Raw genomic sequence first — 16,683 nt, forward strand, 5'->3', positions numbered from 1 at the left:
TGGTTGCAGAATCTCACCGACGCAGCTTTAGCTCTGGACTGCTTTTCTTCTCAAGGGTCACCAACGTGGTGCCCACAAATCTTTCCTAGCCCCCTCCAACTGCCCCTGCTGACAGAAGCATTCTGTTGTAGCCAACAGAATGGGTAGCTGTGTCTTAGGATTGCAGGGATGGTTTATTAAGAGTTTTATGATTTTTTTTTTGGGGGGGGGTTACATTTCTTACACAGATACCAAGTAAGCCTTCGGCATTCTTTTCCAACCTCCATTTTCCCTGCTAGATAATCAGCTTAATAGCCAACAGAAAATTGCCAATAATATGTGCGTATATCTAATTGTTAATCTTACCTGTAGAAAATATTAGAACCGTGTTGTTCCAAAGGCCGTACTTCTTCAGGGCTGCAGTGACATTTCCCACAGCTTCATCCATAATAGACACCATTCCCGCATATTTGCGTCTCTTTTTGTCTTTGATAAAAGAATATGGCTCTATGTATTTCTCAGGTACTTGAAGAGGCTCGTGGACTGATTGCAGAGCAAGGTAGAGGAAGAGAGGCTGTCGCAAAAAAGGCACAACACCAAAAAAAGAGACTGCATCATTAAATGCCATAATCAGCATACTGGCTGATAAGCTTCCAGCTGCAACTACTGGCTTCCTTCCTGCCTTCTGTCTTCAGTTCTCAAGGATAAAAGAATATTTAATTGAAGACATCCCCATTTTTATGATGTTGCCAGACTCCATTGGCCCCAGCCAGAATGGCCAGCAGTCAAGGATGATGAGAGTTGCTGTCCAACAACATCTGGAGGGCCATAAGCTGATCTAACTCCAGGCAGACCTTCAAATTCAATTTTTGCTTTCATTAGGGAAGTCTAGAAATATTTAAGAGCAGGGCACACCAGTAATTGGGTCAGACATGCTACATTAGTGGTGCAGGACAGTGAGTACTATTTGTGTAATCTGCCTGAGACATCTTTTAAAGATGAAACTTTCTTTTCTCTGTTTTTCCTGGGCCACTAAAGCTGGACTTCTCCCTGTTTGTACCTTAGGGTATTGTACTGCATCTTTCATTTCTTTTTGTGGTTTATATTAATAGTTTTTACTGTTTATTGCTTTGAGATGTTTAACATTAAGTGGTTTAGATTAATATTTAATAATAATGTTAATATTTAACATTTCGGTGGTACCTTGGTTCTCAAACTTAATCCTTTCCGGAAGTCCATTCCAAAACCAAAGCATTCCAAAACCAAGGCGCGCTTTCCCATAGAAAGTAATGCAAAACTATCTAACAAGACCATTGATCCATAAAATGAAAGCAATCATCAATGTACTGTACTATAAAATAAATAAGACAGTATTGTAGGTGATAAAAATAAAAACTATTATTATTTCTTACCTGCACTGATGATAGTCATTGTTTGGATGGGGGACTTTTATCCATTTCCACAGTCACACAATCAATCAATCAGTAGCTGAACTGGGTTCCACACAGTCACAAAAACAAATTAACCGAAAAGCCACAAAAACGCAAATAGCAAAAACAAAAGCACCAAACTTAATCTATTCTGGAAGTCTGTTCGAAAACCAAGATGTGGCTTCTGATTGGTGGTGCCCCAGAAACAACAGCCAACAGCCACATTGGACATTTGGCTTCCGAAAAACATTCAAAAACTGGAACACTTACTTCCAGGTTTTCGGCATTTGAGAACCAAGTTGTTTGAGAACCAAGGTACCACTGTACTGATATTTAATAATAATATCTAATTGATCACCTGGTTTAACAATGTATTGATATTAATAATATCAATGCAATATTAATAATAACATACATGGTTTTCTACCAAGGACCTAAAGGCAGCATACATAAGGTTCATCCAACTTTATCTCCACACCAACCTTAGGTAATGAGAGACCTAAGAGTGATGTGGCAGAGGCATACATGGAAATCCTTTGCAGGTGAAGTCAGTCCCACTGAGTTAAAGGGGGTTGTTTACCAGACAATCATGTATAGGATTGCAGCCACAGTTACGGCCACAGGGAGCCAGTGAATGAAGAAGGATCTGAACCAATGCAACCATCAAGCACAACACTGTTCACTACATCACACTGGCAGCCACAGGTGCTGCAAGCAGATAGCACTGGTACAAGTTTTGCCGCCGAGATTTAAACAAACTAACATTACAGTATTTTGAAGCTGCTCTATCAAATTTATCATGCAAGGAACAGAAAAACCAAAGAAAATGTTTGAGAAACTGAATTCAGTTTCTTTCTGATCTATTTTGTAGGACAGACCTGTCAATGTCTTCCCCCTAATATGTTGTTAAATTCCCGATTATGAACTTACAACTATAATGGGACTAAGAACAGGTAGCTGCACCAAAGCGTCTGATCCTAAGTGCATCAAAATGTATTAATTACAACTTTATAATTTAAGAAAGAGACAGAATTGTACCTTCTCGGTCTGGTGATTAGCTATAAGATCTACTGCTCTTTCTGTAAACACATTAGTAGAGTACATGTCTTTAAATCCATCTGCAACTTCTTCTCCCTCTCGAAAATCAAGAGCACATCGAGTTACGTTCTTCGCTTCAATGGGCACACAGCGCTCGTGAGAATAGTAATCTTCACTTCCAAGAAGGTAACCTAAAAAAGAGAAATATTAAGTCTCTCTTTTTATGTATTCATTAAATTTATGTACTCATTACATTTCTCTTCCCACCCTTCCTCTCAAAGGAGCCCAAGGAAGCAAACATCAAAATGTTTAAACAATACAATTTAAAATAAAACATATTTAAAACATTAGCAAACAAAATAAAAAAAACACTCTAAAACTTTTAGAGTATCTAAACTTTTTAAAAACCATCACATACCCTCAAAGCTGCAAATTTCATGGTTGCCATGGTCAGTATCCTTCAGCCTGGATAAACAGGAATGTTTTAAAATTTATATTGAAAGCCAATAATGAGGGAGGGAGACATGCCTCGCCGGGGAGGGCATTCCACAAACAGGAAACCACCACCAAGAAATCAACAGATAATCATGCCTGTGACAATTTCAGTAGAAGAGTCTTTAAAAGCAGAATGGCAGTAAGATTTGCAAGTCAGTAAAAAGGAGGAATTTACCTGGACTGGTACACCTGCGGGAGGGGGCGGAATACCAGGACTAAATAGGATTGTTTTTATAAAACAAGTCAACAAATCATTTGGCAAACTCTCTCATCCCCACCATTAAAAAACTAAAAACAAAAACCGTTAACATCTGCTTCCATGCTTGCATGGTTAATAGGAGTCCAATGATGCTTTTAAATTGGCAAGTGCATGAGAGATTTTGAAACTGAAATGATGGAACGTCAAAGATGAAAAGCCACAGCAGCCAAGATAACACAAAATGAAACAAAAACCCTATAATAATTCTTGCAGCTGAAGGTAGAATTACTAAGCTATTTCTATGTTGCAAAGAGTATTTTTCATGCAAGCTATTCAAACATTCCCAATCTCCTGCTGACACCAACTGGTGAGTGAGACAGTCTCTCCAGAATAAAGTATCCCCATTTCCAAACAGAACAGAAGGATTTCCAAATAAAATCCTTCTGCAGCTAGCTTGCCACAAATTAGTGTCATTTAACAGACACAAATCAGGGTTAACACCAATGGATAGTAAGAGTTAATAGGCAGCTCCTCCGGTTTGCAGTCACACCGAGCAAATGAAAGTCCTATATTTCTTTATTATATTTAACAAAATGTTTATGCCACTTGATTTTAAATAATTTAGAGATTTTATTACAAACAAAAACAGAATTATCAATAAAAGGTAGGCAAAAACAGATATTAAACATTCAAAAGATACCGTAATTGAAATTAGCAGTGTACCAATGCCACAATATAGCATGGGTTACACCCTCAGTTACCTAAACATGGCCTTTGACGTTTCCAATTTTTTAATTTTTTTCTGGAATTGCACCTGACAACACTGAAACAACATTGTGTAAGGAGCTTGTGTTAACTGTGAAAAATGCACATTTCTATACAAAAGGGGAAATCCTACAATGCATTTTATTGTCTTTCAAAATTGTATTTGGGGGAACCCCTCAATTTGACCATTATGGCTATTGTACCCAAGTCAGTCTTCCCTTGTCTTTGTAAGGTTCAGATCCTACTATCTTAAATTCCCACATCCAGCTCTATAATAAATAAAATAATAACAATAATAACAATAACAACAACAATAATAATAATTTATACCCTTCCAGTAGCACCTTAAAGACCAACTAAGTTAGTTCTTGGTATGAGCTTTCGTGTGCATGCACACTTCTTCAGATACACTGAAACAGAAGTTTCCAGACCCTTCTATATAGTGAGAAGGTGGGGAGGGGTATTACTCAGAAGGGTGGTGGGAATGGGTGATTGGCAGATAGCTGTGATGAGCCTGTTGACGACTCTGCAATAGGTCTTACAGGAAAAAGCAAGGGGTGAGAAGGTGAAAAATGGCTTTGTCATGTATAATGAGATAAGAATCCAATGTCTTTGTTCAGACCAGGTCTCTCCATGGTTTTAAGTTTGGTGATAAGTTGCAATTCAGCAGCTTCTCTTTCCAGTCTATTTCTGAAATTCCTTTGTAGTAAAACAGCTAGAAATAGCTTCTTCAGTGTATCTGAAGAAGTGTGCATGCACACGAAAGCTCATACCAAGAACTAACTTAGTTGGTCTTTAAGGTGCTACTGGAAGGAAATTTTTTTGTTTTGACTATGGCAGACCAACACGGCTACCTATCTGTAACTGAATTTATACCCTGCCCATCTGGCTGTGTTTCCCCAGCCACTCTGGGTGGCTCCCAACAGAATTTTAAAAACACAATAAAACATCAAACATTAAAAACAGATGTCTTCTAAAAGTCAGATAGTTGCTTATTTCTTTGACAACTGATTATCAGTTTGCAATCAATGTATGACATCCAGTGTTGCAGGAGACTTCTGCTTATGCAATGGGGCTTGCCCTTCTCCTCTTCTTCCTGCCCCCATGCTCCTTCAATAGATTTTTAGGGCATGCAGGAGGCTGAAGGTGGGGCAGGGAGGAATCTAGTCCACTAACTGAGTCTCTTCTGCTGGATTCTGTTGTAAAGGTATGGCCCTGGGGACCTGAGCCGAAGTCTTTTGCACCATGCCCCATATATCCTACCTCTTTCCCTTTAAAAAAAACTTAATTTTGTCTTTTTTAACTTGCTTATTAAGCGATTTTCCCTGACAGTCAGCCTAAATCTATACATATAAATTAGCATCTGCAAATGTTATGCAAATCTGTGTCACGGTCCTGTGCCTTTAGGCTTTTAAGGATTTAGCAATGCCCTTGGTTGGACTGCACCCAAGATTTTCATTATAATTCATAACTCATTTGCATGGCCATCCATAATAGTAAAATGATGGAACAAACCAAGAACAAAGACACATGGTCCCTGAAGACAGCCAACAAGAGCCCAGTAAAAAGCAGGCAATTTCTGCTCCACAAGCATGTGACAATATTGTTTCTGGGAGACAGAGACATTTCCTGTACTATAAATGTGTTCCATACACATTTTCTCTTATTTCTGAATGGAAGGCAGAAGAAAAATCAAATCTATTCAGTATTTCATACATTCCATGCATTTACATTGTATGCTATTATTTTTCTTTTCACTTAATCCACCACACAAAACTCATCATTTCAACTCATCCCATCCAGCGCTTCACATCCAGAAAATTCCATGCCACAGAGAGGTTATAAGTTGGACATAACTTAGTGATAGAACACAAGCTCTAATTCCCCAGCTAAGGTTTTCTGAATACAGAGTCCTTCAGCTGTGATTCTTGTTCTGGTATCTGGTATCGCAGATACAAATCAGTGACACAAGTCAATGCCTCCATGGTCACAAAAGGCCCCTGCAACAACTTTTGAGAAATCATTATCTCAGAGGCAGAATAAGGCAACATCCCTGATGCATCAGACTTCTGTACTCGGTAGAAATTAGCACCTTATGCCTTTGTCCTCCTCATGCTGTTACACCATCCCCCAAAGCCTCCATAGCAGCTTCCCCCAATCTGGTACCATCCAGGTGTTTTCAACTACAGCTCCCATCATCCTGGCCCAATGGCTGGCCATGCTCCAAGATGAGCTAATTGGGATTTGGAGCCCAAAACATCTGGAAGCCACTAGGTTGGGAAACGCTGCTTTAAGGGAAATGTTAGCCATGATGGCTAAGTTATACCTCTGATGCCTCTGAGTGACAGTAGCTGGGAATCACAAGTGGGGAGACTGTTCTTGTGCTCAGGTTCTGTTTTCAGGCTTTCCACAGATATCTGGTTGGCCAATGTGAGAACAGGATGCTGGACTAGATCAGCCACTGGGATGAACCAGCAGGCTCATCTTACGTTCTTCCTAAGCCAGAACAAATTATTGACTGCTGGACCATCCAATGAAAACGAAGGAGGAATAAAGTAAACGTCACTTACCAAAGTAAGTATCAAATCCTCTGCGGGTTGGAAGGCATTCTTTTCTGTACATTCCTAAATGCCACTTTCCCACCATGTGGGTAACATATCCTGCCTCTTTAAGTAGCTCAGGCAGGAGTTTTTCATGCAGTGGGACACAGCTGGGCTGACACGGCCAAATTATTTCATGCTGTAAACCTGTATGGATCTAATGAAAACAAGTGTACCTTACACATCGGTTACACCATAATTTTCTGATGCGCAGGCAGCGCTATCTGCACAGCAACACGTTCATATTTAGAGGAAAACAAATCTAACATACCCAGATCAATAATGAAACTTTACACATCTTAGAAATACTGAAAAATAAGCAGCAACTGTGTGCAGGGTGGGAAATCACTTAAAAGTAATTGGTGTACATTTGCAGGACATCTAGGCTATGAATCCAAATGAAAGGAAGCAAAACACAGAAGTGCCATGTCTATCACATAGGAGTTATGAGGGAAAGGTACCTGCTGCAGCTTGAAAACGGAGCTGCCACCCAACTGAAGGATACTCAACAGCGCCATTCTAATAAATGTTTTCTTAGAAGCAAGCTCCACTGTGCTCAGCAGAGCTTACTCCCTGGTCAGTGTCCTTATGGAGGACCACAATATCTCAAGGACTGCCTCTCTCCATATGAACGAACCCAGATCCTGCAATCACCATCTGAGACCCTTCTTCAAGCACCTCCTTCATGAGAGGTCCAGAGGGTGGCAACTCAAGAATAGGACTTTCCTATGGTGGCTCTCCGCTTGTAGAATGCTCTCCCCAGGGAGGCCCACCTGGTGCCTTTATTACCTATCTTTAGGCACAGGATGCTGGACTAGATGGACCTTTGGCCTGATTCAGAGGGCTCCTCCCCTGTGTAAGGGCTTCCGCTTGAACATTCGTGCTTCTCCCCACCCCTTCTCCACTGTGTGCTGACTGAAATTGGCCCTGAGTGGGTCTGGAGAACAGAGTGGGTCCAGGACAGCACACGGAAGGAAATGGGGGTTCATTCTGTCTGGCAAGCTGATATGCTTGTGCAGGTGGAACATCAGTAATTGTGCAATGTTGACTTGCACCCAGTGACAGAGCGCAAAAGGGTACAAATGTCTGCATAGAATGGGGCCCACAGTAAGTTACTCAACCTCCAGAAAACCTTTGCAGCCCAAAGGTTGGATCCAGAATTTGCCCACCCTCTGCAGGCCACTGTTGACAGGTGGGCAAGGCCATTCATATGTCAATCACCTGGCATCATATGACAACAGGAAATTCTAATTTCAAGCTGGTGGCAGGCACAGGTTTCTCTCTGTTCTCAGAGCTGTAATGCTTAGTGCTAAGATGGGAGACAATAGATCCCTTATCTCCAACTTTGCCCTTAGAGCTTAGATTGGAGATGACAGAGCTTTGCTTCTGACATCATATGATCACATACGGGCACAGTTTGCTTCAAATGGTGTTAACAACCAAATTAGACCTGAGGTATGGTGGCTCCCCCATGTTGCTGTAGGCCATCACTGCTTTCAGTCATGAAGAGGGAATGAAGTTTTGTGGCCTTCCTAAAGTTGGAATCTGATTACTATTCAAAACAGAATCTCATGATCATCAAATCTGTCACATGCAGGACTATTAAAACATTCTGTTCCCTAACACTTTGCATTCAACTCCTCCATCAAATGCCACGTACACCTGTACAACATTACAACATACACTTGTGAAATGTTTTGCGCTTCTCTCAAAGTCCTCCCCAAAGTTGCAAGCTTCAATTAAATGCAAAATCTGTTTCCTGCTTCTGAACCACTAACCACAGAAATGACAAATACTTGTATCTAATTTTTCCAGTCATGGTTTCATTAAGCTATTTTGGAAGGCAGTTCTTAAAAGAGGAATACCAAATGTATCATAATTAGCCAAAATTATATCATCTAGCAAAATGAGGAGATTTTTGCCAGCCAAACATAATAATCAGAAGAACCAGTGAGCTTGAAGATTACCCAAATGGAGGATTCTAGCTGGCTTTAGAAAGCAAAGAATCAAGGGAGCTACTGAAACTGAACATAAACATAAAATGGAAATATAATCTGAAAAGAAAATTCACTGTTATTGCCAGAAAGCCCAAATGCATTATTTGACTTCCTTAACAGATGACCCACCAACCATCTAGAGACAGCAAAGATGAGTTTCATGCACAGCCAGATTTATTAAAAATTCTAAAGAAAGCAAAGCATCAATTTACATATCTTTGCATGCCTCTCTCAAGTAAAAATCACTGTCAAATATGTATTGCACATTTAAAAAACACTATGAAGGTGCTCTAGTCTTCTGGTTTTATTATACTTCTGAGAAGGTTAATACGAAAATCTTCAAAACTGTCACATGCAACTCTGAACGGTGATCTAACAACAGATTTATGATCAAGTGTAAGGAAGGAATAGCAGAGGACTAACATCAATAAGATCACAGGATTAATCTTTCTTTAGGTGATTTTTGAAAATGGCTATGAACTGGGAACCAAGTAAGACATATTTTCCATTGGGCTCTTTTCATGTAAAAAAAAAAAGGTATTTTAAATTGTTTCAAAATCGTCCACTGTTCCCCGCAAATTCTCTAGCCTGCCCTACCAGCGATGGAAATGGAGTGCCGCTTGCTAGGGAGGGTGAAAAGCACCTGGCCGCAGGTTTTCATGAGCAACTGACAGGGGCGGTCAATATCACTTGCCAATGCAGTAAAATATAAATTTCCATTTCTGATTGGAAAGCAGATGGCCAGGCTGAATTGACATAGATGGCTTCCTTTCAGGAAATAAAAAGCTCTGAAAATATATATGAAACTATAGGGCAGTTTTAGCAAGACAAGGGGGATGATCAACAGAGGAATGGCTAACACCCCAGACTGTTTTTTACTACTACTGTTTTAAATTAGCTCCCCCCCTCTTTTATATCAACCAAAATAAAAAGGCGAACTAAAGAGAGAGGGAGCGCGCACACACAAAGGCTCCTTAGACAGAGGAGAGAAAAATCACTGTACTTACCTTGTGCTCATTCCCCAGGTTTTCAATTTATGGACAGACTGGCTGAAATAAAAGGGCTCAAAGTAGCCATTTGCTCCCATGAAAGAACAAAAAGAGAGCCTTGTTTATCAAGCCAAATGTCTATCTAGTCGAGCCTCCCATTCTCACTGTGGCCACCCAGATGCTCATGGAAAGAATATTCAGCTATAAAGCATCCAGCTCATATGATGTGAGAGGCTAACACCAGGCAGAGTGAGGGTGGAGGCCACCCCAAAGGGAAGACACCAAATGGAACTGTCTCTTTGGGGACATCACAAGGTTCTGTTGACCTGTTGTTTTAAGCTAGACTTATATAAAAATATGAAGTTGTATAACTCCACATTTTTCTGCAACCTCCTAGCTTATATGAGTTGTGTAGAATTTTTATTATCTGCTGGTGGGGAAACTAGTGGAAGGAGAATGGAAATTGCTTCATGTTCCAGGTGAGGACCTGTTGCCATTGATCTCTTTCCTCTGGGTGGGAGACAGGAGGGAAATGAGTACTGTATGCCAGGTTTGTAGCACATTTCTATTCTTTCTTCTTCAGGCTCTGGCTATTATAATATGGGTTTCATACATATTTTGTCTACTGGCTTCAGGAAGATAGAATTGGTTTCTACCCCCAGGGAGAGCCTGTTGGTAGAATCTGCCCTCCTGTGTGAGAGACGGGAATTAAATGTGCACATCATAGGTGAGCAAGATTAGGAGGTTTTTTTTCTTTTTCATGCTGCAGGGCTGATTGGTGTTGCTAATATATAGTGGTACCTTGGGTTACATACACTTCAGGCTACAGACTCTGCTAACCCAGAAATAGTATCTCGGGTTAAGAACTTTGCTTCAGGATGAGAACAGAAATCGTGCTCCGGCGGCATGGCAGCAGCAGGAGGCCCCATTAGCTAAAGTGGTGCTTCAGGTTAAGAACAGTTTCAGGTTAAGTATTTAACCCGAGGTACCAATGTATTAAAGTGGGAACTGGATGTAACAGGTCTCTCCCCAACTGTGATTCCTTGCAAGTGTTCAGAGGCCTCATGCTTCAAAGAGTGGATGTAGAACACAGAACATCCTTGTGAAGAAACCACTACCCTATACTTAAAACAGAAGAGGAAATAAAATTGCCCTCTGGGTCACTATTAGGAAATATGAGATGACTACCTTTCATTTCAGCCGGGGAGCAAATCAGGGTGGTGAGGTGCCCTCCAGGACTTCTTCCAGATATACCAGCTCTCCTTCCCTTGCTATCATAGCAACTGACCACTAGTTACTGATACAAAAGCAAAAGTCTAAGACATCTCTACACATCATGAAATAACTGGGTCACAAAAGCCCAGTCAGGATGGAATAGGCTGGGATCACAGCAGGGCAGATGAAGATCAAAGGGCCAGAATAAGACATGGTCCAAGGCAAGAAATCTGTATTGTTCCCAGCCTAAATAGGGAATCCAAGGAAGCTGAAGCAAAGGGTATGTAGAACCAGCCAGGCCCCTATTGATTTCTCAGGTCACCCGGTCATGACTGGTGAAAAATGCTGCATATCCAGTATCAGGAACCATAGGGCTGCTGCAGAACATTTCCCCAAATGTCCCAGTAGCAGAGTCTCTTATGGCTTACAAGGTCTTACCAGAACAGCTCCTATCTAGAAAATATTTTGTTTTTAAAACCTACTGAAATAGGAAAAATGCAGGAGTAGATAAGGAGAACATCTGGTCAAATATTTAGCCTCTGGCTATGATCTTCTTCAAAGGCTGTAAAGAGTGATTAACCGCAGGGAGAAAAGCAAAGTAGGTTATGGATCACAGATAAAACAAAACACAATTTGTGAAAGGCCTATATCTAAAAGAAATAACTGCATAATGAATTGAGCAAATGAGTTTTAAAAAGAGAAACATGTATGACATTCATTCCTTTATGAAAATAACAGTACGGCACCTGTGCTAGGAATGGTGAATTATATCTACTAAAGATTGGGAGGAGAGGGGGGAAGGAAGTGGCTTTGTGGTTAGTCTTGAAGATGGGGGACACTGCTGGCCCTTTCACGACATGTCTGCAAAACCCTTTGCAGGGGTGGGGGACTCACGCTGTGTCCCTGAGTTGCAATATTAACAAAGTAAGAGAAATATTTGAGAAATAGCAACTTAGTACTCATGAATATATATATTTTTTAAGCAATGTTGTATCTCATGTTAACTATTACCTGTTCCTGTACTACTGCTACTTGGATCTGAATTTGCAGCTGCAAAGCAATTGGATAACCCTTGCAAAAAAAAAACAAACCCCTTGATGTTTGGGCTAATAAACCCCAAAAGTTGGGGGGAAAGGAATAGAAGCTCCACAGCAGAGATAGTTGCAAGTAGTAAAGGTTGTGCATGCATTTGCCTACCAATCAGACGCTGACATGTAGCTCAGCACTAGCTACATTGACTGTTGGAAACTTTCCAGCGTTTCAGACAGGGAACTCCCTCAGGCCTGACTAGAAATACCGGGGACTGAACTTGGACTATTATGCAAGCAGAGCAGATGCTCTAATATTGAGCTACAGGCCCATCCTAAGCTATAGAGCTTTCCAGAGTGTGAAAGAGATGGGGCATAGTTTAAGTTCTCCTTTTCTCAAATTGGACATTGATGAATGAATGAACTGCAAGTAGCATACAGAGTCCTAACTATGAACAACTCTATTGTCATAAGAAATCAAAGGCTCCAATCCTTCTTCCTTTGTGTGTGCCATCTGTCAATCCATATAGCTAATGCTGCCAGGACAATATGTTTGGAGAAGGCAGGGGGCTGGAATCGACCTCCTTCGTCACCAGTCAAATGACTGGTTGCACCAACCATCTTAATCAGGCTTATATTGTCAATTTATAGGTGGGTTTGCAATCTTGTATAAGGAAGGTTGTGATTTAAACAATATTCATTGCCCTGTTTTGCACATAACACTAGGGCATGGTTTACTAAACCATGGCACAGCATTATGTGTGAACACTGCCCAGCAGCTGAACTTTGTTTTGTCTATTACCTACAAAACCATGATCTGAAACCACAGTTATTGGCTCATAGCTTAGTTTCTTTTAAACATAGCAAACTGAGCACTTTTCCTTAACCACAATTTATATGACCACCTAAGCTCACCAAACTACAAGGCAAACTACAAAGGCAGGAGGCAGGAGCAGCTGGAAAACTGGCTAAACAGTAGCAGCTGGAAAACAAACCAGACTTCGAAGTTTGTTTAATAATCTGTGGGGCATCTCATGGTTTGTAAAAGAAAGCAGGGCTTCAGCATGGTTTATCATTACATCCAAATGAAGCCACCTGTGAATGGCGGCAGCTTTTTGGCGTCCCAGGCAGGGGGCTTTCACACCAGTTGCTTCCTGATTCTTTTAACTAAAGAAGGCAGGGATTGAACCTGGGACCTTGTGGATGCAAAGCATGCCCTCTGTCGCTTAACTAAAGTTCCTCCTCACTGCTGCTAAAGAATGAGATGCAGTCCCAGAACTAATTCTCCAGGTTGCCTAACAACAGCTTGAATAGTGTCCAGCCTGTGGTAGGACTAGCTAACACTAGCATCTGCTTGTGTAAGCAGTTTCCGTTGCCAGCAGGATAAGGTAAAGGAGCGTGAGTGTTGCAGCACTTTAGAATTCAATCGGTTTGCTACAATATGGGCTTCTGCAAGAAATGCCACCAGTTGCACCATTTCTTTTGCTTTCTCCCTGCACCCCTGCCCCAAATCCAAACACCAGGCTTCCTAGCGGAGTGATTGGCACACATCCCCTTTATGAGATAATCCCAGAATCATAGGCAGCAGGAAACACCAACAATTAGAAAGTTAGTTAGATCTGAGGCAGCCGCTGAAACTTGAGGAGAGAAGGCTAAGTTTTAATCAGCTGTTTCCTTTCTCAGCTCTGCTGATAAAATGTTTCATTCATGATGCTGACATGCAAACCGAAAGGAGCTTTGTGGCTCCTCCTTCCCTTAAAAATATATGTTGTTCACTGGAAAACACTGCTTGCTGATATGCAAAAATAAAGTACATTCATTATTACACGTTGCTTTCCCTAACAAATTATAGAAGTTTACAAAAGACACAATCCTGACCTCTTACTGAAATGCATATTAAACAGCCACTAGAGGTCTCCCCAAACCAGATAATTATCTATTCCTATGGTATCTTTGCACTAGGAAAACAATACAGTACTAGGAATTCGTCGTGCATTTTTGCAAAATATATCATTGGGCTAAGGTTTACAGGGCATACGGGCCGGGAGGGGAATATTGGCCCTCTCAATGTTAAGAGCTAATAACTTTTAGAACAACGGGCAAAGAAAACTACAAATACTTTGCCCAGAAATACAACCCCCAAACCTCAACCTTCAGATGTTCAGTCAGCTCTGACAGGAAACTCTTTTTGACTGTAGCTCGTCACCTTTCTGGACAGACACAAACACACGTGACGCGCTAAACGAATGAAGCGCTCTCATGATTTGGGCGTGACTTTCAAATCAGAAAAAAAAATTGCATATCCCTGATAATTAAGATGGGTCAATATGCAAAGACCTCAGCAGTTCCTAAGTTTTAGAAACCACTCATTCGAACTGCAACCGCGAGGGCTAGAAAGTTAGGCTTAGATTCTGACAGGAATCCACCGACGGCGAGGGAGAGATGCCGGGGCGGGAAGACACAAGCACCTCAGCCACAGTTTCTACACGTCCCTCCCTCAGTCTCTAAGCCCTTCGCGTGGGCAAGTCCAATCCCGTTTTCCCACCTACCTGGTACCTGCCGGTGAGCAGCTGGCTGCGCGACGGGGTGCACAGCGGCTGCGTGTAGTAGCTCTCCAGGCGCACGCCGCCCGCCCCCAGCGCGTCCAGGGTCGGGGTGCGGATCTCGGAGCCGTGCCAGCCGACGTCGCCCCAGCCCAGGTCGTCGGCCAACACGAAGACCAAGTTGACGGGCCGCCGAGGCGCAGCGCTCGGGCACGTGCACGCCAAGCATAGCAGCAGCAGCAGCCCCGGGGGCGAGCAGCGCCCGAACACCAACCGCTGGAGCATCCCTAAGTCCTCCGCCAGCCCCAGCAGGAACTCACAGGGCAGGAAGGGCACAGGGACCTGCAAGTCTGCCTCCGAGGGCAAATGGTCCGCCCACCCTGGAGGAAGCCAATCACAGTCAGCTCCGCCCCTCCGGAGCGAAATGAAACAGGAACCACCAGCCTGCCCGTCTCCCTCTCCTTCCCCAGCCTGCGTCTGTCCAGAGGGCTTAAAGAAGTACAGAGCAGTACTGTACATGGTCCGGGGCTAGGGGTGGAAGGGGGTACCCCAGGGAAGACCTGCTGCTGCAGCAACAGCTGCCACATCCTTTTGGTGCCTTCCCTAGGCTTACGATATTGTTTCATTCTCTTGTTAATTCTGCTGGTTAAAATGTGCATCTCATAAATGGGCTTCCTTTAGTAATGTTTTATTTTGAAATCTTGTAAGGGAATGTTTCAGCTGAAGTGAAAGAGCCATGAAAAAGAAACCATCTGGTAAAAAAATGGAAATATTAAAGCAGAACACAGCAGTATTATTCTATGAACGGCCCAATCCTTTGACTTAGCCCAGGGGTCAGCAATCTTTGGGGGGGGGGGGGGATGAATGAATTCCTATGCCCCACAAATAACCCAGAGATGCATTTAAATAAAAGCACACATTCTATTCATGTAAAAATACACTAATTCCTGGACCATCTGCGGGCCAGATTTAGAAGGCGATTGGGCCAGATCCAGTCCCCGGGCCTTAGTTTGCCTACCCATGCCTTAGGCACTGTGCTGAGCTGCAGTGAGTTAAGATTACAGGCCCTACTGGAAACCATGACTGTTATCTGTTGGCTGGGAGCCCAAGATTACTAGGACAGTTAAAGGCAAAACCTGTAATTCAGGCTTAGGTAAATCTAGTGACTGCAAATGGGTGAAGGAGGGAAGCCGTAACCTAAGAACTCTTACAAGTGTGCTCTGGACATCCTGAACCCATGTTGAGAACAGCAGAAATGGAAGAATAACAAGGTTTATTATTGTAGAAAACACTAAACTAACAGGTGCTTGTCTTATATGGATCTGATGTTTATAAAGCTGGCTTAGAAGCATAGGAATCTTACTTTATTATTTCTATTCTGTTTTAGGTCGCATGGGGAAAGAAAATCTCTAAGCAGTTTACAGCACATCATACAACATCAAATACAAATATTACAAAATACTAGAAAAGAACATTGCAAATAACAATCATACACAGAAATGTAATAAAGATTCACATTTAAAGCAGCACCATTAACAGTGAAACAAAATATCAACATCAGTAAACATTACAAGTAAAAAATCAAAGACAAAAGTACAATCAGAATATATTAAAGCATCATTTGCTAAGCAAAATAACTAAGGAGGCAGCTGTGCCTAAACTTTCTTTCACAATAGCATCTCCCCAAAATAGCACACTCCCACATGCAAATCTCACTCTCAACCATTCCCACCAACCACACCTTTTATTTCCAACCAAACACTTGTCACAAAGTGAATTTCTCATTTGTGAAGAATCTATGGCAGCATTAAACATTTTGAGACCCAGATCATTCGCCTACCTCCACCCACATCAGTACAATGCGAAAGAAACAGCAACACAGCCACTTCCTTCTTGCCTTACTCTTTACTGATTCAGTCACTTGCTTATAGGCAACTTTTTGGAAGCAAAAAATATTATTTCAATTACCACCTAACAATGCATTGCTCATTTTCTTCTACTAGATTGATAAATTCATCAATACAAACTTAAAGGGGTTGGCAGCCTCCAAGTACCCTGTGGGGTACTTTCTTCAGGGTTGACTCCACCACCCACCCAATAGTCTGCCAAACTGCAGCAGCACTTTTATCTGATCTGTGGGCAAGTCTGTTAGCTGCAGCAGTTTTCACTCTCCTCCTCCAGACCAAGGACAAGATGTATTTTCGCTTCACATTTCAGCTAATTTGTATGCTTGTCTATGTTCCCTCTCTTTCATTTAACAATCGGTTATAGCACAGCCCAATTCTCAGAATCTGATTTATTGTATGCTACTTCAGGCAACCTTCTTAACAATGTAAGTCTCCCTGTACAGTGATACCTCAGGTTAGCGTACATACGCTTCAGGTTACAGACTCCGCTAATCCAGA

The 16,683-nt window shown here is 41.9% G+C and overlaps 1 protein-coding gene and 1 long non-coding RNA gene across 3 annotated transcripts in view; one reads left to right on the forward strand and one right to left on the reverse strand.

The window, feature by feature from the left end:
- ARSB (arylsulfatase B) overlaps positions 1-15,058 on the reverse strand; it is a 74,074-nt gene extending 59,016 nt beyond the window's left edge. The window contains exons 1-4 of one of the 2 annotated variants that reach the window (XM_081929396.1): positions 14,285-15,058; positions 6,477-6,663; positions 2,448-2,638; positions 346-553 (exon numbers count right to left, since the gene is read on the reverse strand). In XM_081929396.1, the coding sequence (XP_081785522.1) occupies positions 346-553; positions 2,448-2,638; positions 6,477-6,663; positions 14,285-14,797 (1,099 nt within the window). In that variant the 5' untranslated portion in view covers positions 14,798-15,058. The remainder of the gene's footprint in view (positions 1-345; positions 554-2,447; positions 2,639-6,476; positions 6,664-14,284) is intronic. The other variant, XM_081929395.1, reaches the window with a different exon arrangement.
- LOC309379919 overlaps positions 1-16,683 on the forward strand; it is a 281,744-nt gene that overhangs the window by 262,145 nt on the left and 2,916 nt on the right. The gene's annotated exons all lie outside the window — the stretch shown is intronic.

Source organism: Podarcis melisellensis, assembly GCF_964234715.1.
Source record: "Podarcis melisellensis genome assembly, chromosome: 11".
NCBI classification, from domain to species: Eukaryota; Metazoa; Chordata; class Lepidosauria; order Squamata; family Lacertidae; genus Podarcis; species Podarcis melisellensis.